Below are 26,830 nucleotides of genomic sequence, written 5' to 3'. Positions count from 1 at the left end.
CCTGAGACTAGCAACATAGTTGCCTAGTTAGGAGCAGAGTTGTTCAAGGCCGCCTAAAAAGATAGTTGAGAGAGAAAGGAAATTGACAGGAAAAGTGAGACCATTTTTCATCCAAATCACATCCTGGAAGCGCAAGTTCTTCTCTGTTGATTATGAAGTGAGCCTAGGATGATAATGTTCCCCAAATGGGATTTAGCATATCCAAATCACAGGAATATTATCTTGTTCTCAGTTGTTTTGCAGTTGTTTATTTCTGCTACTTTCCACCTCAGAATGGTGTGCACCTCTGGAGAAAGATACAGTGGAATTGTCTAAACACAATCTAAGTGCCAAGACTGCTACCTAGCACCAACATTTACAGGAATTTTACCTTTGTCTTTGTACCAGAGTTTATTTAGCTCTTTTATTTGATGTTGTCATTTTTAGACAACCTTTCCCCTATGATCTTATCGATATCACATGCATTTTAGTTGCTGTATGAACTTTAGAGGATTACCTTTGTATTCCTTAGCCTATCTGTAACTGTTACAGCTTTCATCCTTGAGTGTTACCCATTCTAAAAAGTGCTGTTACCTTTGAATATCAAACAGATGCCTTAATAGGACCTCAGTGCTTCTCAGCACCTGTTTCTTCTCACTCCTGGTATAAGTAAATACACATAATAATTAATTTTCCAAGCCAGTAATCTGGTTTCCTTTCTGTTAGGCAAAAATCTACCCTTGCTATACAGGTGTTCTCTTTTAAGGATAACCCCAAATACCTTACAATATGGTTATGTTCTCTTTCTACCATGTTCACTTCTAAAATGGGGATCTTGACATCTGTCCTTGTCATTCCATTTATACGGTTCTTTGTAGAAAACTGTCAGAGAAAACTACCTGAAAGCCTGCAGCATCAGTGTTTGATAATATAAGCATAAATCCTGCCTTTCTCTTTGTCATTAGGATCAATCTATTCGCAAGAGCACAGATACCTGCTCTGTCTACAAATCTAGACATTAACTGAGATCCATGCCCTGCATAGTCACAGAAGTACTGATATTTCTACATGAATTAAATCCCTATTTCAAAAACTCATCTATAGCAAGATACTTTCTTGGAAAGTCCTCTTTAAGACAGAAGAGGACTTGCTTTCTTCTACCTGTCCAGTCAAATGAGTTTGTTTCTTGTGTATGCCTATGGTCCATTTTCACCATGGGAAAAAAGGGATCTTTAGGATCAGCAAATCTAGAGCCTTGGTTTTGCAAGCAGTGCATTATGGAGAACCCTTGCTGGCCTTTCAGGGGTTTTTTACAAAGTCAAGACTTCCAGATTATGTGGGAATAAATGCCTAGAGTGTGAAGATCCAGCAAATTAAACAGTAAGCTCAGTATATCAAGAAGAGATATAAAGCAGTAATTTTTACACGGAAGAATTTCTTAAAGCTTCTTTGGCCCAAGGGGAATGTCAAATTGTGTAGTTCAAATTTCTTAGGCTTGGTTGGAAGAATTTCGGTGCCTGTATCAATAGATCAGTATTTTCCCAACATGGTTAAATTTGCAACAGCATTATAACCATTCCTTGACATTAGATCATGCAACAGCATCAGTATATGATAAAAATACCAAATTAGCTGAGCTAGACAATAAATGAGCTATATGTAAAAATAATCAAAAGCTGGGCTGCAATCTTCACAAGTCTCTTAGATATCTTCTACCAAGACACATAATTATGATACCGTAAGAGAGATGATCCATATGCCAAAACCGAACCTATTCTATGTACTCAAGTAGAAGCAAAGAATCATAGAATTATAGAATCAGCCAGGTTGGAAAATAATATGTAACCTAAACATCACCTGCGCATGTTGGTGTTTTGATGGGGAGAGAGATACTGAAGGGAGGAGGATAAGATATGCTGTTCAGCTGAAGAGAGGCCTAACCTTCTATTTTGTACTTGCAAAAGAACCTTTTTCAATTTTATGATCTCAGAATAATTGCGTGAATATATATCTGAACACTTGCACTTTCAGCTACCTGTTTGCTGATAGCCATAGCCCAGAAAAACAGGCTGGTGCCCAGGATAAAATTACGAGTTCAAAATATTAATGTTTCAAATATCCAAATAGTTGAAAATTGCAGGGGAAGAATATTTTGGTAATAACGCAGATTACAAAGCACAGTATTACAGTGCATTCCCCAGATCAAAAGAAGTACAATAAAACCAGCAGGACATATGCATTTCTAAATAACCACCTATAAAGCCTAACTTGAAAGCAACTGAAGGTGTTTGGGAGTCTGTGAAGTAGATTTCTCTTTAAGGAAGCCTATCATCAGCCCTAGCTACAGACAATGGCTTCATCTTGGTGTATATTTTTGACTTAACAATAAAAGAAAATCTAAGGCTTCTTAGGACTACAGCTTCGTGGTCCTACTCTAGTTGCTTCATGCATCACTAAACAGTGTAAGAGCATATATTGCAACCTGACGATTTCTCCTTCCAAGACTACTTTGGTGTAAACCACCGATTTCATACTTCATATAGCAAGTTTGATCTAGAAACAGGATCATGAAACAAGAGTCCTCTTTCTGACTTTGGAACCACAGTATATAGTCTGTATATGTTCTGTAAACCCAGGGACTGACACAGTTGCTAAGTTTATGTAGTGTCACTGGACAGTCTTGAAGTTCCTCACCAAAGGTCTGATGTAGCAGCAGTTAGTGGATGTCCAAGGCTGTTACTCCCTGGTCTTCCCTTGTTCCACCTACACTGCTGATGGTTTTCCAACACCAGAGATGACTTTAATAGGGTTTCCATCACTAGTTTTAGATGCCCACATCTGAACTTGTCATCTCCAGGTATCTTCATATCCAGTGAAAAAAAATACCTGTAGTTCTAGAGAAATACATTTTTGACATGTACTTTAGGAAGAAACCAATCATACCGTTTGTTTCCACTGGCTTTACAGGTCCAGATGACCAGTTCAGAAAGAGAGTTTGAGAACACAGACTGTTGTCAAGGTACATCCCACTCAGCTTGCCTCAGTGTATTTTCAATCACAGAACCATCTGCAATACCAATTGTCTGAAAATAAGAAAATAGTATGTCATTTTTCATTTTCTTCAATGCAGGTCACCCAGATGTCCATTCTTTGGCAGCTATTTCACTTCCCAATGTTGCCTGCCGTGCTACTGTTAAATTGAGCACAGTTGTTTCCTTTTCTCTTCATTGACCTTCTAGCAATTACCCTGTTCTCTTTATTACACTCTATTTTAATGTCAACACTTTTATGCAAGAGTTCAATCACTTATACACTTGAATGACTTCACAGTAGACCAAGAATGAGAAAAAAAAGTCCCTTTAATATATTTAAATTAAAATTACATTAGATAATTAACTTGAAAACACATTTCTGTAAGTGCAGTTAACTCAGTCCATACACCCAAACCAAATATAATTGAAGTTATTCCATTCATTACTTGAACTGTGCTTCTGCTTTCTGTGTTCTCTAAGATATGCCATTGATTTTCATAAGATAACTTTTCAACTTTTATTACCAAGCCAGGCCAGCAGAAAAAAAAGACATTCAGTGTAAGGGTCTCTTGCGTTCCTAAAGATTCTCCAGGTACTACCATGTCTTTAGGAAATACCTGGTTTTACTTTGATTTGCAGAGCTTACCACATAAACTGTCTTTGGGAGTGTACAGAGAGATGGAAGAAGTAGAGATGGAAGAATTACCATATTTTGAGTAAGATTCCTTTCTCATTGCTGAATATCAGGAATCCCACATTAGCCACTTCTGCCTATTTCAAAGGAATTATTGTGATTCAAAAGAATCTCAAACTTTTTGTTATCACAGGGCTTCAGAAGAATATAATACAAAGATCCTTCTCATTTCTTTGGTGTCTTTACTCTAAATAAATATAATGAAAATCATTAACAAGCACAGTGTTCCCCATAATTAATCTAACATCCTTGCATGCTTTTGTATTTTTTTCTGGTATTTGTTGGACATAGATGGAATAAGTGGGATCTTTATAAATTTCTGCATTGAGTTTGCCTGAAAGAAAGCACCCAAACAGAAATGCATTTAAAAAACCCAACCAAAGAAAAAATGTCTAAAAAAGCTTCTTGTGGACCAGTAGTGTATTACTGTATCTGGTTTTCACCTTCTCCTGAAGAGAACATTAACTTAATTCTAGATGTATTCTAGTATACTCCATGTCATCCACTCAAGCCATTGTTTTCTCCCATTGAACTCTCTTTTGCATCCAGCGGGAGCTCTGTGGAAGAGAAGACTGATCAATCAGGACCATAAAAGCCATTTTAGGATTTGGGAAATATCTTTTCTTTTGAGATATCCATCTCAGGTCCTATCCACAACCATTTATTTGGGCTTAAGTTGTGTTTCTCTCTGCCTTGGGGACAAAAGCCAGACTTAATTACACTGGCAGCAGCATTTCAGTACAGCCCGAGGTGGTATTTAATGCAGAGGTAATATCTTGAGGACATGAAGAATACCTCTTGGTCTTGTTGGAAGTTCAGGTACATTGATCACCTCTGTAGAAGTTATAATTTCTGTCCTTCAGGAAGAAATAGGTTTCCCTTAATTTACAGATTAACAACAGTACAGTTGAGATGAGTTTGTTTGTGGTCTTGGTTCAGCAAACAATGTCAATGTTGATACAAAACTATGTCGATGCTTCCTTTTATTACTAAGTCATAGTGCATTCTCAAAACTAACTTCCTTATAAAAAAATCAAGCGTGAAATTATGTATCTGTTCTTCCACCACTGACAAGAGATAGAATATTGTCCCATGTTCTTGAACAGAACCAGTGTGTAACTTTAGGAAGTGAGTTGTAACTTTGGGCCGTGAGTTGTAACTTTATGCCAGACACAGAAAGAACTACTGTGATTTTAAGACAAACCCACCACAAGCTGTCCACTGCCATTTTCTTTAAAAATCATATGTACACATCTCACTGATATCTGTACATTCTGTCATCCAATAAATATTTTGAAAAACAGAAATATGTATCCTCCCTTTAAAAATTTTTAAAATATGTTATTAAAATGCACAGAATGCTACACAACAGATGTTCTAGACTTTTGTAATAAAATATATTCTGGGAGAGATAAGATAAAACATAATTACTTTTCTTTATGGTAGTTTTAGGGGTTTTTTTAGAGAGACCAACTGAGCTGAGATAGTAAAATTATTAAAATCTTGTGTAATCACTTAGAATTTTTTTATCATGTTCATTTCTACATTTTGAAATACTTGAAAGTTATTTTAATGTAAATTTTTATTTGTCTAAGTAAATGCACGTAACTCCTCTACCAATAACTGCTTATGCACCTGTTGAGCAACTAAGAATTTGCTTTTCTCACATGAAAAAACGGTTAAGCATCTTAAAATATATTTCCTAATGTGGTAAAGCAGGGTAGAACTGACACTGTTTGTAACTCCAAAAATCTTAAATGATGAGAGTTGAATTAGTATGATTCATGTTGCATACAGGTATGCAAGTGTCTTGTTAGCCACCATAATTAACAGGACTGGAGATCTTGTTGCTTTGTGGCAAATAGCAGTCCAAGGCAGCAGCAGCAGTGGTGGGGAGCAGGAGTGGTACTACAGCCATCACTATACCTTGGGGCCCAGCACTGCAGACAGGTGGGCTGCAGACTCAACATCTGCCCTCCCTTACCCTCTCATAAATCTGCCTCCAGGGGAAATGTGGCCAAGGCAGCCCATTGCACAGATAGGGTTAGCTGCAGACAGCTGTTCGGAGAATTCCCAAATCTTTGATTTACTGTGATCAATTGCATGATTAGCCTGGATGTCATTGAGGGTGGTGATTATCTAATGGGGGCACTGTGATCTCTGTTGCAAAGAAACTCTGCTGGGGAAGAAAAATTCGCGTAAGACATCAATATACATTTATACAAAATACCTCGGGGCATCTTTGCAACCAACATACTATAGGTTAATAGAGCTTTTTCTCTGTTAAACCAGTGGAAGGAAACATGCCTGCATTAAATTTATGTCGGAAAGTGAATCTTAGTGTGAGCAGTTTTCTTTCAGCTAATGCATTTAGCCAAACTAAGGTATGAACTTAATCATTGAGCTATTCGGGAGGTATCCAGCACAGACATTAAATAGGATTATGCAACAGCCATCTGTGCTTGCTAATTAAAGTGTGGAAAACAGCCAGTATCAAATTATTTTGTTTAGACAATTCGTGGTGGGGTTACGTAGTTCAGCATGTATGCAGTGGTTTCACTCTTTGGTAAGACTTTTATGATTTCCCAATGACCTATGTCATTCTAATATACAGACTCTAAGTACAGCCAATGTCATTGTGCCCAAAAAGAAACTTTAAACTTTTGTACTGAAGTAGGATTTTTAATAAATAATTGGCATTTTACTTATGTAGTTTGGAAAACATACTGAATATAATTTATAGAGCCTGTACTTTCTAAATTCTGTCCACCAGTAGCTTCAGCTAACAATTTCACCTACACTTTAACTACATTGTGGTCAGTCCTTGCTTTTAGAAAACCATTATTTAATTTAAAAAAAAAAAAAAAAAAAAAACTTATTTGAGCTACAATTTTGCTTTTAAATGGACTCACATGAGTCCTATAGAATTTGCTTTCTAATGGTCCCTTATTCCAACAAAATTTACTTTTGCAAGACTGAATTGTAGTCATGAGTTGTACCAATGTGCTTCACATGTATTCAGCAAGTAAGATTCAGTCCGGAAAAACATTCATTCAATCCTGTAGCCTATTCCCTGTGACCACCAGCTTGCTGTGAGGGAACTGGAATCTGGATGAGTTGTTCTGGCAGTTTGTATCCTGTAACTTCTTTACCCAGTGTCCCAGTACACATCCCTGCTGCCCCGACAACATGACCAAAAGTTTATGCCTTGCACACATGCACTACCCACAGCCCCTGATAAATGTCATGCACATGTGGGAATGTTCGTGTCTGCAACATGCTACAGGGACCACCTTCCTTTATGCTTTTTTGTTGTACATTCTCCAACCTCCTTAGATGATTGCAGCTGTATTCTTTTTTGTAGGGTGCATATGCTCACCAGCATGCCCAACAGCCATATATCTCAACATTTTAGATGAGGGGACTCACTGGCATACATGCCACAGCTCTTTTCCAGTGCACCAAAAAAAAAAAAAAAAAACCTGAACACAGGGATGAGATGGTGTGTACTTCAATCTATGTCCATCATGGAGCTAGGCCATTGTCTGAGTTGTCTCTCCAGAGCAAAGGGCTAGGAAAGCACACCTACATTCTACAGTGTGACACAGCTCATGTGGCTCCCTGTAGCCAAAAGTTTGGTCACTATTGGTCAGTGCTTGAAAGCTCAGTATGTGCCATCTCTCAGAGTCTTCTCAGTTAAGTGAAACCCTGAAGGAACCCTAGTACAAGAAGACATGTGACCATAAGTAGGATTATGACCGCTGTGTTTGCTTCAGTGACTAGTGTAGGGGGTCTGGCACATCTGTTCTTCTCACAGTCATTTGCTGGGTCCCAAGTTTCTTGTTTCTCTAAAGAAACCATCCATTGCAATGTTTTCTTCTTGAGCATGCTACCCTCTGTCCACTTCAGCATTCAACCAAGATAAATAGGTTTGTGTTCATTAGAAATATCACTGAAATGATCAGCACAGGAGCACAGCTTAAAAAATGGCATTTATATTGTCACCATTATGATTTATAATCCGTGCCTGCTACAGATGAAGAGAACTCCTGCTCCTATTAGACTTCCCTCTGCACTTCCCCTGCACTACCATCCACAAATGGTTTTGCATCCTTCTAACATTTTGACAGTCACCATTAGCAACCCAAGAGCTAAAAACTTTTTAAATTAAGTCTTGGATTTCACTTCACAGTTCTGTGGTAGAGTCAATTCAGTGACAAATCTGCAGCCCCTGGAAAGGAGTAAAAGGAATCTAGATTTCTTCAAACTTAGGAGTTAGAAGAAAATATGGTTTGAATAACTCTTCTAACAAAACAATCTGGGTTTTAAGCAACATAGATTCAATAGAGAGTCTTAAAATCAATGAGCAGAAAGCTTTAGTAACTTCCCCAACCACTGTTTTCCTCCTTGCATGAAAATGGCTCATTAAAAGGACACATCAAATTGCTTTCCATGTCTGAAAGGGAACACCAACACAATTGGAGAATTTGCTAAACTGTTACATTTGAATGTGATACATAACAAGAGGGTTAGGAAGCTGCTGCATTAACATGTGGGAGATGTTAAGAGAAAAACGCAAATGTCGAAGAATAGGGAGGAAATTTCAATTTGCAATTATGCTTTAAATTTTTTTTAACAGACGTTGCAGTTTGTTGCAGAAAGAAGCCTAGTTTGGTAGTTCGTGCTCCCAATTTTCAATATAATTTTAATGTACGTGTACAAAATGTTTTGTTTCATGCTTTAGGTTTGTTTAGGTTTTGTTGTGGTATTTGTGTTCTCCATCCTACACAGAGCACTCATGACATTCATCTCTCTCAGCTAGAAACAGAACCACATTTTTAGGCCACATACAGACACAAAGCGAAGCTTGATGTTTACATTTAATGATTATAGACTGCTAAATATAGAGATTTCATAGCAAAGAAGTCTTTTAAGTGAAATGTTGTATTAATCACAGAAAATAACTTCTACCCATCCTTCAGCAGGCAAACCCCTAATAGGGCCAAGAGTCAGAAAATTGGGCTGTAAAAAGAAGAAAAAATAAAATTCGCCTTTCTCTCACAAAACCACAAAGTCCTAAAATTAGAATGGTCCTCTTTTTTCGGCTGAAAAGGGAAGTTGCACCATGCTTGGATTTGGGGCATGGGCAGGAGCATAACAAGCACGTCCAAGAATGCCACTGCTTGATAGTCAAATGCTATCTGAGAATGTACGTCAAGCTGCATGCATGGTGCTTCTCCATCCTTCAATCTATCTATAAGAGCTGTGCCAGTCAGTTCAATAGAAGATCTCATTTTCATAAGGAGTTCAGATGGAATACTCTGCATGCTATTCTGTTCCAGAAAAGAATCTAGTAATACTGCATTAAAAAAATATGTATTGTTTGAAGCAAATACTTCATTAATTTGACCTATCTGTGATAACATTTTTAAGGACACAGTACCAGTGAATTTTACTACTTGCCAAGAGAGGCATGTTACTATCAGGATGCATCCTGAATGTGTTCAGCTAGTTCAGCTCAAAGGAAACAATGGAGCTTATAGACATGGTAGGCTACCATTCAAGTTGGCAAGGTTCCCATTACAAATATTCCTTGTTTTGAATATCTCTTGCCATCCAAGTTCTACATGATGCATATAATTTAAGCATTCTCCTTAGTGAATCACAAATGAAGAGCAATGTCTACAAGAGAATTTCAGGGGAGGTGTGAGTAGGATCCTGTGTTAGACTGAGTGAGCACCTTCAGAGCAGGCAGTCAGAGTAGAGGCCCTAGCCAGAGGATCTTGGTGGGAATATGACAGAAGAAAGCTTCGGATCTAGCCCAGAGAGGGCACACCACCTCTCCAGAGGTTGCCAGCAGGATAAAACCTCAGCTAAGTGTATATATAACTTGGAGGCCTAAATGTGTTTTTTGACATTTAAGGATAATACGACAGATCTTGACAAGCCAAGCTTTGTCTGATTAAAGAGCATGACATAGCACCCTAAATTACCAAAAATAAAATGCATATTGTTATATATTGCTACTATATGTTTTCTACAGTTTGTATATGAGAAAGTATGATTAAAAGTCGATGAGAGACTGTTTATAAATTTTGATTGCTTCATAATTTTAACTTTGAGCAACATTTTTATCATAATTATAGGCTTTCTTAAAGCATTTATGCAGATTGTTTTATTCAAAAGGGGTTTATTCCATATAAACTCCACTCTTTTATCTCTCCATGAAATCAGTGTGTGAATTCCCAGCAACCACAACTCCATAGACAGTCATCACATTAGTAGCAGAGATATTTTCAAACAAGGCAATATTCCTCAGATATTCTGAACATTATTTCCTGCCTTCCCAGCCAGTGAGTGTCATGGTGGTAAACAGTAATGATAATCATTAGCACATTTGTTACCTCTTTATCTCTCTTTAAAAGTATTAGCAAATTTGTAGTCAATTCTTCTGTGATGTTCCCGTGTGCTATGGTAGTCAGTATATTTATGGTTCAGTGAAGGCTCGTGGAGATTAAGCCTGATATCTCACATCTCCAGCTCAAGGAGATTTAAGTCCAGGATTTATATGCAGAGTTTATGTTCAGTGAGAATTTTGTGTCTAAATATTCTGGATCCCTACAAATGTTGAAATATAAAGGACTTACCAAGGACTCAAGGCTGTTTTTTAATTGTTATTAACAGCCAGTTGATTGAACTGTTTCAATGCATGTGAACAACTTTTGGGATCTGCAGCGGGGACTGAGTCCATGGCTCCCACTTTAGACTGGCCCATGGCTATAGTGCCTATGAGGAGAGGGCTTTGGGGAAAACCATCCTCTCTCCTTCCTCCTGGTTTTCTCACAAAGGATGTCCATCCCAGCCAAAACCCCAGGATTTCTACAATGGCAACAATTAGGACATCAGGACCCTTGGCTGAAGCTTAAGGCGACAAATTGACAGCACAGCTGGACCTAATGTAACAGAAAAGCAATTCAGCCCTTGGGTGAACTAGTGACAGTCCTGGTAAAATCACAGAAGTGAATCATCTTCACTGGAAGAGGTTTGAATAGTTTCATAGCAGTCACTGTATCAGCACGCTATGCCTCATCCCAATGACTTGAGAAGGCACTTCTCCAGCACTGGAACTTGCATATACTGCTAGGGCATCAAATGGAAAAGGTACTATCACCTCCCCCAGGAAATACAAATATATTATAAGTGTATATAAAATATGTGCAAACATTTTTGCCCTCACAGTAAAAATTTGATCTTTAATACATTTGCTTAGATACTCAGAAAGAAACTGATTTCTTAAAGCCATAACATGTTCTGGTGGGCTCATGACAGTGATGACAGTCTCTAAATGTTTCATTCTACATTGAGAAGGGTTAGTTTGCCTCAGTCTCTTTAATACCTGATGCTATGCCATGCTCCATTTTACAGCACTACCTTCAACTTCGATGATTTCCTCGAAGGACTGGATCACATCACAGTGGGATAACCTGAGCTGCACCCCATACTTTCTATTCACAAGCCATTTGAAAAACTGTTTCGCACTTCGGTCTTGGAATGTATATTCTGCTCTTGAATGGTGTGGTTCAGACTTCAGACCCTGTTGAAAGGGTCTAAGACCTTAAAAAAAAAAAAGCACCAAAAAAAAAAGTTAAAACCAAAACTACAAAACACTAAGGAAGCAATTCCATTGCTATCTGCTGCTCTAAAATGAAATGAGAGAATCAACACAAACATTGTAAAAAATGAGTTCTATACAGCAATGCAATTAGATTTTGATTTTTATAGCTTGCAATCTTTATGTTACAGGACTTGTAGCTTCCCTCTGATTTCACTCTAGTATGGATTAGGCATAATTCCACCACACTCATTTTGTCAAGGAAGACAAAATTTTGGCAAACTTTGGTTTTCCTATGTACAGCACAAACACCATTTAATCCTTAAATGCTAAAATCATAATCATCTTTGTTTACATTTCCCATGTTATTTTAGTCATTTCCCAGCGCTACCATTTGAATTTGTGCTATGATATTTCATCCTTGAAAACATGCTAATATTAACGTTTCAAGTACGGGAATAAATACAAGTTGAGTGCTTGGATTTCTTATGACACTGCAGTTGGAGAGGGTGCAGATCTGTATTTCAGAACAATTGTAGAACAGGCAGGTTGTCACTGGACTTTATTTCAAGACTTGATCAAACTGCTATGTTTGAGGAAAAAAATATTTTGCTGTGTCAATTATATTCTGAATTCTGAGGTCTGGAACTGTTTCATTGCATAATGCTGAAAAGGGGGCGGCTGTGTCTGTGATGGAAAGCAACAATTGTACAAGTATATTGTTAAAAAAGCAAATACATTAGAGGTAACAAAATGTTCATTTTTAGGTGGCAAGAGGAGATTTTTAGTATCTATCAAAGATATTGATAAATATTTTTTGCAGATTTGTTGGTCAGTCAGTTGTTTGAAAATAAGGGTCGTGTTCTACCATAGCCTTTCTTTGCAGGCAAATGGGCTGCATACAGGAATTCTTCTGTGTGAGGGAATTGAATAAAGACAGACCACGGCTCCTCTCTAGAGCCAGGGACTGGCCACAGAGCCAGCCTCACTGTCCATCACAGTTCCAGCTACAATTGACTTAAAACAAGTTGGAGGCAATTATTCCAAACTAAAACCTGATTTCTTCTTCGACGATATTAACCGATGCTAGACTGTAGTTGGCCTTGTCAAGGCATGGAAAAGACCTTACCTCGGGGCTGGTGCTTGGGACCCGAAGAGTCCTCAGTACCCTCAGCCTGGAGCACTCCAGGCGAAGCGCTAGGCTTTTTTTAATATATTTTTTTTAAATCTGGAATTTCTGAAGCGACAACTTTCAGGTCAGACCCGAAAGGAGAGTGTCTGCAGTACTGGCCCAAGACTCCTGGTAAGGGATGCGGGAGGCTCCGAGCCCCTTTCCGAGAGCCCAGGGGTGAGATCTGCAACCTCGGAGTGGCGGCCAAGGGCCGCTGCCCGCTGCCCACAGAGCGGGGTGACCTCCCGTCGGGCACGGGGCTGCGGGCATCCACATCTCCCCTTGTGCTTTTGAATACCTGGGGCAGAATTAGCCAGTCTCAGGCATTCATTGTAGTTCTGCAAAAGTAAGTGTCTACAGCCCCCGCAAAACAACAAACAAAAACCTGAGAAGAGGAAACGCTGTAAACAAGCAGCAGAGCTTTGGGGAATTTGAGATGAACGTGGAGAGAGTTCGGATCAAATGGGATTTAAAGTAGACAGCAGTAACTGCGTGTGATCAATAATCATCCCGTGTACATTCCTCTACTCATTTAACATCAGCTAGGACCGTTCAAATATTGCAACTGAGTACTCGACAAGGAAATCAGCTGAGCGTGTATTTAAACTATGGTTAATTATTAATATCAACAATTCTTTTCGATTAAATGTTTCATTTAATCCCCTCATATTGACTTGTGTAGGAAGCTACATGTCTAGCTTCGAAAATGATAATATGGGTGCAGACTTATTCTAGGGAATTTTATATAATCCATATAATATCATTACTGAATCATTTTCTCTTCTTGCTTCATTCTAACCAGCTGAGGCAACGAACAATTTTTGGTGTAAATATTTATGACGGTTTTTTAAATGTTCAAAGGAAATTTGTCAGGGAGGTCCCTCGAAGTACAGGGGGAAACCACATCTCGGTGAAAATATGAGTCTTGGAAATGTGAGTTCAAAAGAAAAAGCAGTTCGTGTTTCAAATAGTAACTTCCGAAGAAATTAACACTGAGTAATATTTCTTCCCGCTACCGCTCAAAATCTCTTTTGCCATGTTCTAGACGGGTGCCTGCCATTCTTTTCAGCAGGTCTGGCCACCTCCTTGCACGGTCCCTCGTTCATCCTACGGAGTCTGTGGTTGTACTCGCTGCGTCTGTGATCTTTCCTTCCCCTGCCGCCTAAATCAAATCCCTCGGGTCCCGCTTTAAAAGACAGTCCCTGAACCTCGGAACCTGCCAAACCCTTCTTTTCCTTCCCTCCTTCCTTCCCTTCTTCCCCCTTTCCTTCCCTCCTTTCCCCCTTCCTTCCTTCCTTCCTTCCTTCTCTTCGGACTTGGAAGAGCGATGGTGAGTTGAATGTGCCTTGGTTTCTCAGTACACATGGCAATCAGCCCCTTTCAACAAGCCATCATATTTGTCCTTAATTTCGACTTTCCCAAGCACTGTTCTCATATTCCACTGTTTGAAATGTAGGAAGATTTAGCATAATTTGGAGGTCAGATTTCTAAATAAGCCTACTTTAAATAACAAACCCACACGGGAGATTGTCAGTATCTCTATTTTGTATACAGTTTACACACTGGCACCGCTTTTTAAAACCCTATATGTGGGTTAAAACTCAATTTTACAACCCCCATTTATATGAGATGTAGGTTTGACATCTGTTTGCCAGAGTGTTTTGCACTTAGCCTAACACCCACTATTAAATGACAAAATTGTGGCAGGCTGTCAAAGCCAGCTGACTGACAGCTGCTCTACTTTACAAAAAAGCCCCATTCAAATATTTGCAGGGTTGAAGCTTTCTGTAACGCTGTCGCCATTCTCCCCGTTATTTAGCATGTAAAATATAAGTCAAAGTTTTAAAGCTGCTTTCCAAAATGTTGCCATTTTTCCATATAAAAAGAGCGAGCAGCGGTTGCTGGCGGGGATCCAGCGCCGAACGCATTGGGTGGGTATTTCGCTGGGTCCCCGCGTTCCTCCTATCTGCACAAACCCGATAAAACTGTCATTTAGCAGCGTTTCTTAATATTGCAGCTAATTAGAGCCGATGTGTTATTGAAGTGAGAGCAAAAATCCACTTAAAAGAGAGGGGAGGGAGGGGGGGAAAAAGAAGGGAGAGGAATTTTCCGTGCAGGCAGAGGTACGCACCCGGGCGTGGAGCACAGCGAGACTCCCCCGGGGAAAGGGACGAGCTCTGGGGAGGGAACACCGAAGGCATCCCTGCACCCCCGCGGGCCCCCTCCCTCCCCCCCCCGCTTTCTGCCCCCACCTTCAGGGATCCCTCTGGGCAGCTCTGGAAGGACGTGCAAGGGAAAGCGCTAATGGAGAGCGAGCGCTGCACCTTGGCCGAGGTCTCTCCCACTTCTATTCCCACGGATGAGGATGTAACATTTAATTTAGGTCGTTAATATATATGCCCGTCCGTTCCCTTGTTCCCCCTTCAGGCGCCAATACGAGTCTGTAAAGGGCAACGATGGTTTAACTTTAAAGCAATCTGCTTTTTATTCCAACATATCTAATGATTGTATGTGACTGAGCAACTCGAAATAGCTGACGAGGTAATCCCTGCATGCTAAGGAGTCTTTGCAGAAATTGTTGGGGTGTATTTGAACCTCGGGTGCTTCCCGCAGCTTTTGCGAGACAAGAAGAGCTCTGAATGGCAAGAAAATGGGAGAAAACGGTGGGGGTAGGAGGATGTATTTATTAATTTATTTTTTAAATGAGGACTAGATCCCTCCCCAGTAAGAGAAGAAGACAGTCCGGCCACAGGAAGGCGGCTGCCCCCGGTGTTCATTCCCAGCCCTGGCGCGGCTGGTCCCTCATCAGGGTACAGGCAGCCATGACCCGCCTGGACGCTATAGCCGGCTCCACTGGCGAGGAAAACCATATCCTGTGTCCCCCTCTGCCCTCCCTCCTCACTGCACACCCCTGGCACAGACGAACAGGTACACACCCGCACAGCCGAAGCAGAACGGAAAGCGGGGCACTCTCAGCTTTACCTGAAAATCTTTAGCTGATTTTGTCCATTTTAATAACATCTATCGACTTGCTTTCCTAGAACGGTTGTCACGTTGGCAGAAAGGGACTGGAAGAGTATTTCGGGGAGGGAAAAAACATGCAGAAAAAAACTAACGGCGCTGTCTAGGAAAGGGGAGGTGATCTCAGTGAGTGGTACAGGGTGGAGGAGGTGCGGACCCTCCGCAGCGATCCCGAGCGGAGAGGGGGAGGCTGACAAAGCCCGGTTCCAGCTCGGGGAAAGCGAGGGAAGGCCGGGAGAGGGGGAGCGAGAGGGGCGGAGAGGGGCTCTGAGCCTCCCTGTGAAATCCAAGTTTATTGTCAACAAAGGAGGGTCTGGCCAGGCTCGGAGCCTCCGCCGTCCCGAGCTGCCGGAGGCAGAGTACGGCGGGGGGGGCGCGGGAAAGGGGTCCCTGGGCGGCCGGGGACCGTCAGGACACAGCGGGGAGAGCAGGAGCGGGGGCTCGGGGCGACCGAGGCGAACGTGGGGAGGGACGGGCGGAAGCGCGGGGAGCCCCGCGGCGTGGCACAGGTGCGGGAAGCAGCACCCAGGGGTGGCTCTTCCCTTCCAGGAGGCATCTCCACCGGAGAAAGGGGCAGGGAAGAGTGGCCCAGCAGGAGCTGGAAGGCAGAAATGCAAGCTTAGAGGAGAAAGTGCGTGTGAGAGAGGTAAAGGGGAAGAGAAAGAGGAGGAAGGCTCCGAGCTCCACCTCCCCGCTCGGCGCGGCGCTCCAGCTGCTCTCAAACCAACTGCTCAATTCTATTCACTGCCGCGACGGAACAAAAAAGTGGCTATTTATTAGAATACTTGTTTGGTATTGTTCGGTGCCACACAAAAGGCATTTCATTATGTTGGGGTGGGGAGAAAAGCCCCTCTCTTTTTTTTCCCGTTTCTTTTTTTTCCCTTTTCTCTCCAGACCGAAACAATAACTCGAAATTGTCTTTAAAATCTTTTCTATCAATAATAAATTTCATTTTCTTCTCTCTCTCCCACTCTCCCTCTCTCCCCCTCTCCAGTGCGGTGTGTGTGTGTGTGTTGCGCGTGTGTGTGTGAGGGGGAGAGAGAGAGAGCGAGTGAGCGAGAGAGCGCGAATGGTGAGTGTGCGTGTGTCGCCGGGCACTCGTGGCTCGGGCACAGCCGCCTGGGAGCTGCGGCTGGGCGAGGGGCGAGGAGGAGACCGCCGACTCCATGTCGCGCTGCCCTGCACCTGCGGGCACGGTCGGATGAAGGTGTGAGCTAGGCTAGAGGGGGGGGGAGGGAAGTAATAATAATAAGGCTGCCCCTTCAGATGATATGTTGGGAGGAGGCTGGAGCTGGAAGAGCAACTGTAAGTGTGCCTCTAACTTTTGAGGGGGTCTTCACCCTGTCTTGGGAACGGAGGAGGGAAAGCCGGCGAAGGGAGGGCTTCCAAGTTACTTTTGCTGCAAGGAGGGAAGAGCCGATTGCAGTCACTGGGTTATCGGCTATGACACGGATTTGGGGGGGAGGGGGGAAGTGCGGGCGACAGTGTTTTGGGCTGCCCCCCTCCGCCTTCTGGGGAAGACGACTCATGGGTTTTGAGGCGGGGGAGGGAAGCGGCAACCGGGGCCGGGGCCGGGGACTGCGGGCGGGTTGGGGCGGGGAGGGCGCCGGGGGCGACGGCGCTACCTCCCGAGTGCGCAGCGCCCGCTCCGGTTACACGTTCAAAAATTAACATGTCGGTGCGCGGGTGCCATTTAGTGAAAGGTGTCTTGGGCAAAGAATCAATTTCGCTGTGACTGACCGGTGGGCTTGGCTGTATTAATACTGCCAAAAAATGGGAAATCAATAGGCATAGCAGCCCTCAGCTATTACAACTAATGCTTGCTTAATCTCTGCCCCTCGGAACGAGCATTCGTATGGGCTCCCAGCACTGCTAATGCGGCCGGAATGAGCCCGGCTCCGTCTTCCCAGGGAACGGGGATCCCCGGATCCGGTTCTCTGTGAAGGTGACAGCTGCCGGGACCTCTCGACAGGGAGGTTGTGCCCAGCCTCTCGAAGTCGAGTCCCGGCGAAAAAAACACTAGGGGTTTAGGGCTACCTGGGTTGGTCCGACCCAGGGTCCCACCCTCTCTCCCCGACTCCAAAGTGCCTGTAGAGCTTCTGACTATTGCCATAAAGTATCGAGATATTAAAACGGTGACATGGATTTTTCCTCTCATATTCGACGATGGTATTTGGGGTCGATCAACAGGCAACGGAGCAAGGTTGTACATCTATCGATCAGGGAGGGGACTGGTTTTGGCTGAATCTCTTTTCAGAAACAGGTGTTTAAACATGATAGCGGCTCCAGTCAATTAACCCATTAAAACCCCGTTTTATCGCATTGATTCCCGCGGGCTGCCATAAAAGGTTATGGTTTGAAAGCCTCTTTGTTAAGGGGGGAGGGTAGATGGATGGATGGATGGAGGGATGGATGGAGGGATGAATAGATGAAGGGATGGATAGATGACGGGACGGGGTTAGGAAGGGTGGTTGCAAATTGTTCCCAGACGTACAGTATCAAGCAGGGAGTAAGATGACGAACTACCGTTTCTTCCCACCAAGCCGGGCTGCACCAGCGTCTCAGCGCGCCCCGTCTCCGCCCGCCGCTCCTGGTCCCGACTCCGCGGAGGGGCAGAGTGGCTGCTGCGGGCCCAGGGGGCTGCCGCCATCCCCTGCCCGCCGTGGGCCGCCCGGTTGCGCAGCCCCTGTGGCAAAAATTGACACATCCACCTCGGGAAAGGGATATGCCCCTCGGGGAGGAGGGGTCCGGCCGGGGGCGGGGGCTGCCTCCCTGCACCAGCTGCGGGCTGGTTCAGGCTGTGGGTGCAGATAAACTGTAGCCTTAGATAGTTGCAAGCGCTGTTATTCCTAAAACAGGACAATCTATGAACAACGTGCCCTCCCTCCCCCACCCCCAGCCCCAGCACCTTTTTCAGGTTTGCCAGTCTTTGATGTAAATTATGTATTTGCTAAAGGTGTCAGTAGCCTTTTTGCTATCCCGCCTTACGTTGACAGCCAGGGAATCCGTGTAACGGGAATGTGAAGTATCAGTCAGCGATCTGCTGAAAAACAGATCTGCGACAAACACCGCTTTTCCAAAGGCAAATAAACACGGCTGCGGCCAAGTAATCGGGATATCCCGTTGGTGGGAAGGAAACCGGTTTTTTCGCCTCGTGTCTCAAGGGTTCATTATCCGCCTTCCCATAGCCAGAATGCTGCACTGGATGGAGCAAGAGGATCATGTATTTCCTCTGGGTACCTTTAATTTCCAGACCAGCGGTCTGGATTATTTAGATGTTTCTAGTTTTCCCCTTGTTTGCTGTTTTCTGAAGTAAGCACTGGATGAGCGACCGAAAAGGTTTGAAATCGTGTCAAAGTGATGTTTTAATCTCATGAAAAAGTATATTAAATGAGAAGATGTAATTTGTGGGGGATGTTTCAATGAAAGGAGAGATTGGAGTGGATGATACTTTCACTCTCCTGTGAACCTCGTGTCATGTTTATATTGAAGCCTATGTAGCTAATCTAATTTGCAATAACAGGATGGCCTGCAAGAAATAAGCTTCTACATTATTTCTTTTTTCCCCCCTCTCGTTTATTTTTTATGCAAATTCATTCCGACTTGCCCTAAATGATGCCTTTGCAATTGGGGTATAACTGACGAGGATGCAAACCAGAAATATTACCTTTACGGTGTTCTGAGCGACGTGCCACAGACATAACCAGACAGTTTGCCCTTCTGGAAATGGGATGCCGCACCTGGGCTTGTGAAGCTCTTTTTGCGTGACTGACATTTCAGCAGCACAATTTTAAAGATTAACTTCGTACTAACTTCCCGTGTCATGCTAGTCCGACAGACTCTCCATCCCCATAGTTCTTCCTTTTCCTTTAAAAGTTCACAGTTGCAAAACTATACTTTTAAAATATTTTCTTTTTGTTGGAAAATAAAATGTTTGGTAGGTTTTCTTGGGGTTCGTTTTGGATATTTTTTTTTTTTTTTTTTTTTTTTTTTTTTTTTTTTTGTCTAGAGGGCCAATCGATAACTCGATTGTAAAAAGTTAAAGGTGTGGCCATCCACTTAGGTAGAAGCCCCAAACCCTAGGAAATAGGATAGTGCAAACCCTCTTCTCCCGCGAGATGCTGTACCATCTGATCAGCACATATTCCTGGCATGTGCCTTAGTAATAATAATTAAAAAAAAAAAATCTGAACAGACTTGAAAATTACAACTTTTGTGTAATGTAAAAAAGGTGTATTCAGCTTGTTAATTACAGGGAGTTGTGTCATTGGAGTGTTATCAATGACCCATTTAATTTTACTGTAATTACTGACAAAATAAGACAAGGATAGATCACAATACAGGATATTCCTCTTTCGGAACAATATTGTGCTGGAAGTCGAGCTAATGCGTAGCATAAACAAACATTTTTAGAAAATGCTCCTGCTGGCAAAATTTCGTAAAGTCACGATTCTGCTTTTTCTGCCGACTCGGAACTCCCATCGGGCGAAGGATCGGGGCCGTTCCAATGCGAGGGGGCAACGCAGTATGTCCTCTCGGGGAGACGAGAGGGGAAGCAAACCTCTGCTGAGGCGCCGACTGACCGTCCCGCCCTCCCACCGAGGTGTGCCTCGGCGTTCCCTCTGCAGTGTCGGTCCCGGGAACTGAACTGGGAGATGACACTCCCGGCCCACCTGCCCACCGGGACCTGCTGTCGGCCGCCGGCTACTGCGGAGATCAAACGTGTGGGGAGATCGATACTACTTTTAGGCGCAGAGAAAATATAAAGCTCATTTTCAAAGCCAGTAGAAATTAGAACTAGAAACTAGAAAGGAGCGAAAACAGAAAGGCTTGGATAGATAAACTCTTCGGAAAGGGACAATTTATCGACATTGGGGAGGGAGTGGCGATGCAGAATTCTTTTAGAAAAACGGCTCCAGCCCCCTTCTATCTGGCACAATAAACAAATAAATGGAAGCACCTACACGGAACAGCCGTCTGCCCTCCGGACGCTTTGATTTTGCCCGGAACAGGCTGGCCCTGAGTACACCCCTGTGCTCCGTGTCGCGCCCCGTCCCCAGCACCCGCGCCCCGCAGGGCGGGCGGCTCCGGGCAGCCGAGCCTCGCCGGCCCTGGGCGCGGAGGGCAACTGCCTGCTCTCATAACGACTTCAGAAACCTTTCGGCCCCGTCCTGTACCATACTCAGTTTCCCCCACCATGCCTCCCGACTTTACCCCAGGGCATCCCGCAGGGCGGTTTCTGTGCTGGTGGCCCAGGTTGCCCCCTCCCCTCATGCTCCCAGCGCGACCGTAGACGACCCTTCGGCTGGGGTGCAGGTACAGGGAAAGCGGCCTGGGAGCCAAGCCGACGTCCCCCAGAGCCTCCCCGGGGAGCCGCAGTGTGGTTCCGCAGCGGGGCCGCCACTCGGGTTGCGCTGGTGTCGCGACAGTCCGGGCTGTCTGGGACCGGCGGCCGGGAGCGGGGCGCGCCGAGGCGGTGGCAGGACAGCCCTTACCCTCGTCACGCTTCCAGTTGGTTGGCACGGCTCTCCTGGGCGAAGGGGGGAGACATTTATCGTCAGGGAATTTTAGCCCTTTTCTTCCCCTCCCTTTTCTTTTCCCCCCCTTCCCTTTCATTCATAAACCTGGTGGCTATAGACGCAGCTTGAATATTGACGTCTCTTCCCCCAACTGCTCCACCGTTAACCCAATTACAGAATTCATCAAGAACTGTGTTGAATTATCTCTTTCCATACAGTATCAGCATTAGCCTAATTAAAAGCTATAATGTCTGATATAATGATTAAATCGTTAGCTCTGCTGTAGGGAAGCAATATTTTGTTTTCCCTTCAATTAGAAGCTGATTGAGGTTTTCAGAGCAGGTCAGCTGTGAAATTTGAATTATATGTGTGAGTACCGTTCACAGGGTGAGCCCCTACTCGAAAGCTCCAGAGATTCTCCATACGCTTTTACCCAGCAAGCTGGGAAAAGACAACAAAACACAGAGAGAGCCCGTAGCTGATTTGGGACTGGGGTTGTAGGATCGCACGGAACAGTTAACACTGGAAAAGAAAGTGAGACTTTATTCAGGTGCCCTTTTTCCACCATCCCACCTCGACTGGGTAGCAGGTCGTCCACAAGTCTCCTCCGAGGCAGGAAAGGGCTTCCTCTCTCCCCCTTGCCTACCCTTTCTGCTCCCTTATGGTTGCTCGCCTTGGCCCGGGTAACGGCAGCCCGGGAGCGAGGGAGCGCTTCGCATTTCGTGCGGGCCAGCGGCTTTTGCAGTGAAGTGCCAGAGGAGCTGCAAGCGATCCCCCCACCTCCCCACCCTGCGTTTCACGCAGGGCTGGCGCGGGATCAGCCAGCATCACTCTTAATAATCTCCCCATAGCATCGCCCCGACGCGGACTGGCGCTCACCGGTCCCGATCTGGGGCGAGGGCGCGGGAGGCACGGCGGCAGCCAGTAGACGGCGATCGCCGCCTGCTCCGGGGCGCCCGGCTCGGCCCCGCCGCCCCTTGGCCCCCTCCTCGTCCGCGGCGGCACAGAGGGCACAGCGTCGGCCGGGCCCGCGGCGGGCGACCCCCGCCCCGAGGGGGCGGCCCTCCTGCCGCAGCCGGGAGCGGGGGGAGGCGCGTCCCGCCGCACAGCGCAGAGGTGGGGGGTAGCGGAGGCCGAGGGAGGCACTCGTCAGTGCGGCCGGCCCGAGAGCGGGCCCTTCCGGCACCTGTCCACTCCGCGGGCTCGGGCGGTGGCCAGGGCTGCGAGCTGACTTTTAGTTCTTCCCGCACTGGGAACAGGACTTTCCCTTTGGCTCCTCTGCAGCGTTCACCCAGCACACATCGCTTCTCGGGGCCGCCTCCACCTATTCCTTTCACCACCCGACCCCTGGTTCTTGGCAACCCACTTTCCTCTTGGGGAAAGCCCAAGTACCTCCCATCTCCGGGCACAGCCCCCAGCTGCATTACCCTAGCCCCGTAGACCTCTTTTGGCTTTTCTCCCCTGTCAAATGACACTCGCAAAAGCGCTTGACCTCGTTCCTTGTCCCGCGAACAGGGATCCGCGCTACCTTTACCACGGAAGAAAAGCCCCTGTCTGCCTTCCCGAGCTGGTTTTTATGTCTCCTCTCCCACCCCCCTCTACCCCCTGTTCCGTCGATACACATCCTCCAGCCGCCGGAGAACTGGGTGCGCCTGGGCCAGAGGCAAGAGGGCTCACGGCAGCAGCATATCCTTGCTCCTCGCTCCCTGTCTGCATTTCACCCCCAAAAAGACCGCGTTCGTGGTAGTTTGGCTGCTTTTAGGAGAGGGAAGGGGCGCTCTGTGTTTATCTGCCGGGGGCGGAAGGAAAGAGAGGGAAACCCCAGACGGACAAAAGTCCCAGGAGGGGGGCAGCCTCAGGGGCTTCCAGATGAGCGATTGCCCTCACACCAGAGAAGGGAAGACAGGGTCAGCCTCCTCCACCTTTTACCTGCATGTGAGGGAGAGGGAAGCTGGTGTGTTTCACCAGTTCCTAGGGATAAGCATATGTTCCCATGGGGACTTCTGGCTGGCAGGATGCAAAGAACTCCTCTGGAAAAGGTTGGCCTACAGAGATTCGACCCATTTATTTATCAGGAGGCCTTTAGGTACCTTAATATCAAATTTCAGGAAGAAATACCACTAAGGCCTTGAGTGGATGGATAATGTGCGAGCCATGTCATTTATCTCGCAGGTTTTACTCCTAATATCTTCATTTGGCCATCCAAGTGGAAACGTGCCTTTCTGCAGAAGCGTTCTCTCCCTTCCCCCTCCCCTCCTACCTCAACCAATTATTTTTTAAATACATAATTTAGCAATCACAGCAGCCTCGCTTGTTTTGCCACAGCAGATGTGGCAACTTGAGAAAATATCAGCTGGAGAAACATGTGTCCAATCCTGCACTACCTCCTGTCCCCTCTTTGAATCCCTAAGGTTGACTAGAAGGGAACAGGATCCTCCCAAAAGCATGCCCATCTGAGCTAACATCATCACTCAGGCTGAGCTCAAAAGGCCCAGAAGCAGGCCAAGCCTTTGGACAGCAGCAATTGAGAGGTGCTTTCGTCTTGCCAGAAAACCCAGATTATCATGATGAGATCACTATTTCACAACAAGTCATTGGAAATGGGAAAAAAAAAGTCTAATCATAGCCCAGCGCCTAAGGGTGGTGCTTTGTGTATGGCGTGTATTCTCACTGCAGAAAACTTCTGGTGGTAATAGCAGTAGCTGGGGAAGCTGCGGCATGATTCCAGCCTTGAATGGCCACTAGGGTCAGGAGAATTTACACTCACAGACCATGAAAAGAACAGGGATGCATGTGTCCCTTTCTCCACCTGACAAAAGATGATGGGGGCAGCAGTTTATATCTGCGTGGGCACTTGTGCGACAGACTTGCCATTCCTATGGCTGCAATTAAAGATTGCAGCATTAATTTCCACGTGGACCATTTTCTCCCCTCTGTAAAATAACTAAAATCTCACAGGACAGCCAAGGCACAAAGGTAGTCTTTTAATATTTTCAAGGGGGAAAAAAAAGTCATACACCTGTACTTACTCTACATCAATATAACATATTTTTTCATGTATCTTCTTTAGTCGCAGGTGATTTTAAATCCCCTAGGACTAAGTGAATAATGACTGCGTCCAGTCTCTGCCTCGTGCCCGGGCCTAGTTTTAACTCTGCCTCGTGCCTGGGAGCAGTTTTAACACCTGGGAGAGACGTCTGAGGGGGCACTGGAGAAATCTCCAGAACGGACCAAGTCCCGAGGAAAAGGCAGTCTTAGGCGCCGCTCGCACCGGTTCTGTGGCGGGGCGGACAGCCTGGGGCACCTCAGCCCCCCTAAATACCGCTCGACGGTCGCCTAAGCGCGGGGCCGGGCCTGCCCGGGGCGCTGCCCGTGGGGCGGGCGGGTTGGCCGGGATGGCGGGATGGGGTGCGTTGTGTCCCCGCCTCGGGGGCGCCCCCTCCGCCCGCGCGCCCCCCCGCGCGCGGCGCGCCCCGCCGCACGTCACCGCCCGGCGCGCGCCATATGCAAATCACGGCCCGGCGGCGCACCCCCATTGGCCGCCGGCAGGCGATTTAAGGCGGGCTCGGCGCGCGCCGTATGGCTGCGGCGCCGTTCGCCCGCGCGCCCGGCGGCTCCTCCTCCTTCTCCTCCTTTCCCGGCCCCGTCCCGGCCCCGTCCCGGCCCCTTCCCGGCCCGTCCCGCCCGGGCCGCGGGAGGGAGACCACCGCCAGCAAATTACTGTGCCGCCGCGCCCCGGCCGCCGGGCTCGGCGCGTGTTTTGGTTGGGCTTCTTCCCCCCACCCCCTCCCTCCCCTGATCCTCCTCCCGCTTTTTTTTTTTTTCAGTTAACGTTTAAATACTTTTTTTTTTTTCGCCTCCTTTCGCGTGGCGGTGGGTTCTCCTCTCTTCTGCTCCGTTCACCTGCGATCAGCGGATGCAAGTCACACACGCTCTCTCCCCTCCCTCCCTCTCTCTCTCCAAGTTAGCAGCAAAGAACAAAAAAAAAATAGCTCCGTTAAGGATAAGAGAGGGAGCGGAGGGGTGTGCGCGCGTCTGCCGGGGAGCGCCGGCGAGCGGAGGACACCGCCGACGGCTCCGCACACTCCTCCCGCCGCGCCAAGTGAAGGAGCAAGTTTGCCGTGCACCTGTTTGAGCAGCTCGAACTCCCGTCGCCGCCGAGCCCCGAAAGTGGTTTGCAAAAGGGAGAAAGTTTTTCGCCGGTGGGGTCGCCGATCGCCCTCCTCGCGGTTTTCTTCTCCTCTTTTTTTTTTTTCCTTTCTTTTTTTTTCCACGGCGGTAGCTACCTAGATACGAACGGGTTTCACCTCGCTCGCTCCCCGTCCGCCCGGGCTCCTCTATGTTTGATTCATTTTTCACGTCTGGCGCCGGTGGAAAATAAAAAAGCTACTTGAATGTACAGCATGATGATGGAGACGGACTTGCACTCCCCCGGCGGAGCCCAGGCCCCCACGAACCTCTCGGGGCAGACCGGAGCGGGAGGCGGCGGAGGAGGCGGCGGCGGCGGCGGCGGGGGGAACAAAGCGAACCAGGACCGGGTCAAGAGACCCATGAACGCCTTCATGGTGTGGTCGCGGGGCCAGCGGCGGAAGATGGCCCAGGAGAACCCCAAAATGCACAACTCGGAGATCAGCAAGCGCTTGGGGGCCGAGTGGAAAGTCATGTCGGAGGCCGAGAAGAGACCGTTCATCGACGAGGCGAAGCGGTTGCGGGCGCTGCACATGAAGGAGCACCCGGATTATAAATACCGGCCCCGGCGGAAGACCAAGACCCTGCTCAAGAAGGACAAGTACTCGCTGGCCGGGGGGCTGCTGAGCGCCGGCTCGGCCGCGGGAGGCCCGGCCGGTGTCGGCGTGGGCATGGGCGTCGGCGTCAGCCCGGGCGGTGTTGGGCAGCGGCTGGAGAGCCCCGGCGGCACGGCCAGCGGCGGCTACGCGCACATGAACGGCTGGGCGAACGGCGCCTACCCGGGCTCGGTGGCGGCGGCGGCGGCGGCGGCGGCGATGATGCAGGAGGCGCAGCTCGCCTACAGCCAGCACCCGGGCAGCGGGGGGCACCCGCACCACCCGCACCCCCATCACCCGCACCACCCGCACAACCCGCAGCCCATGCACCGCTACGACATGGGCGCCCTGCAGTACAGCCCCATCTCCAACTCGCAGGGCTACATGAGCGCCTCGCCCTCGGGCTACGGCGCCCTGCCCTACGGCTCCCAGCCCCACCAGAACTCGGCGGCGGCAGCGGCGGCGGCGGCGGCGGCGGCGGCCGCCTCCTCGGGGGCGCTGGGCGCCCTGGGCTCGCTGGTAAAGTCGGAGCCCAGCGTGAGCCCGCCCGTCACTTCGCACTCGCGGGCCCCGTGCCCCGGGGACCTGCGGGAGATGATCAGCATGTACTTACCGGCCGGGGAAGGTGGTGATCCGGCGGCAGCTGCCGCCCAGAGCCGGCTCCACTCCCTGCCCCAGCACTACCAGAGCGCCAGCACGGGGGTGAACGGCACCGTCCCCTTGACGCATATCTGAACCCCCGCCGGCACCGGAGCGGCGGAGGCAGGCTCGGGTGCGAGCACCGGCTCGGCTTTCGGGCCCCGGCCGCGGCCCCGGGCCGTTCCGCTGGACTGCGCGCCCCGCCGCTGCCACCGCACGCTCAGCCCCGGCCGCCCTCCCGCGTCCCGGCCCCGCGCCTCTCCTGCCCCGCTCCCAGGTTCCCCCTCTTATTTTTGCCTCTCGCGCCCCTTCCCTCCCGCCCTTCCCCGCCTCTCTTTTTTTTTTCTTTCTTCCTTCCTTTTTGTACAGAAATGTTTTG

General features: G+C 47.1%; 3 protein-coding genes across 4 annotated transcripts in view; 1 reads left to right on the top strand and 2 right to left on the bottom strand.

Annotated features, from left to right (window-relative positions):
* LOC120323895 overlaps window positions 1-18,197 on the bottom strand; it is a 41,387-nt gene extending 23,190 nt beyond the window's left edge. Inside the window, exons 1-2 of one of the 2 annotated variants that reach the window (XM_039384646.1) lie at window positions 18,036-18,197; window positions 11,137-11,319 (exon numbers count right to left, since the gene is read on the bottom strand). In XM_039384646.1, the coding sequence (XP_039240580.1) occupies window positions 11,137-11,319; window positions 18,036-18,159 (307 nt within the window). In that variant the 5' untranslated portion in view covers window positions 18,160-18,197. Of the gene's footprint in view, window positions 1-3,320; window positions 11,320-18,003 lie in introns of those variants that run through there. The other variant, XR_005564809.1, reaches the window with a different exon arrangement.
* Window positions 18,198-19,726: 1,529 nt separating this feature from the next.
* On the bottom strand, window positions 19,727-22,452 carry LOC120323919 (translation initiation factor IF-2-like). The gene is made up of 2 exons (XM_039384806.1): window positions 21,908-22,452; window positions 19,727-21,039 (listed from the first exon to the last, which is right to left on the bottom strand). The coding sequence occupies exons 1-2, from the start codon at window positions 22,450-22,452 to the stop codon at window positions 20,436-20,438; spliced, it is 1,149 nt and encodes a 382-aa protein (XP_039240740.1). The 3' UTR covers window positions 19,727-20,435.
* SOX1 (SRY-box transcription factor 1) lies at window positions 21,777-26,809 on the top strand. Its single transcript, XM_039384642.1, has one exon. The coding sequence runs from the start codon at window positions 25,423-25,425 to the stop codon at window positions 26,545-26,547; it is 1,125 nt and encodes a 374-aa protein (XP_039240576.1). The 5' UTR covers window positions 21,777-25,422; the 3' UTR covers window positions 26,548-26,809.
* The last annotated feature ends 21 nt before the right edge of the window (window positions 26,810-26,830 follow it).

This window comes from Pipra filicauda, unplaced genomic scaffold, assembly GCF_003945595.2.
Source record: "Pipra filicauda isolate LSUMZ 115617 unplaced genomic scaffold, ASM394559v2 scaffold115_size4368891_pilon, whole genome shotgun sequence".
NCBI lineage: Eukaryota > Metazoa > Chordata > Aves > Passeriformes > Pipridae > Pipra > Pipra filicauda.
This window is presented reverse-complemented; position numbering and strand designations above follow the sequence as displayed.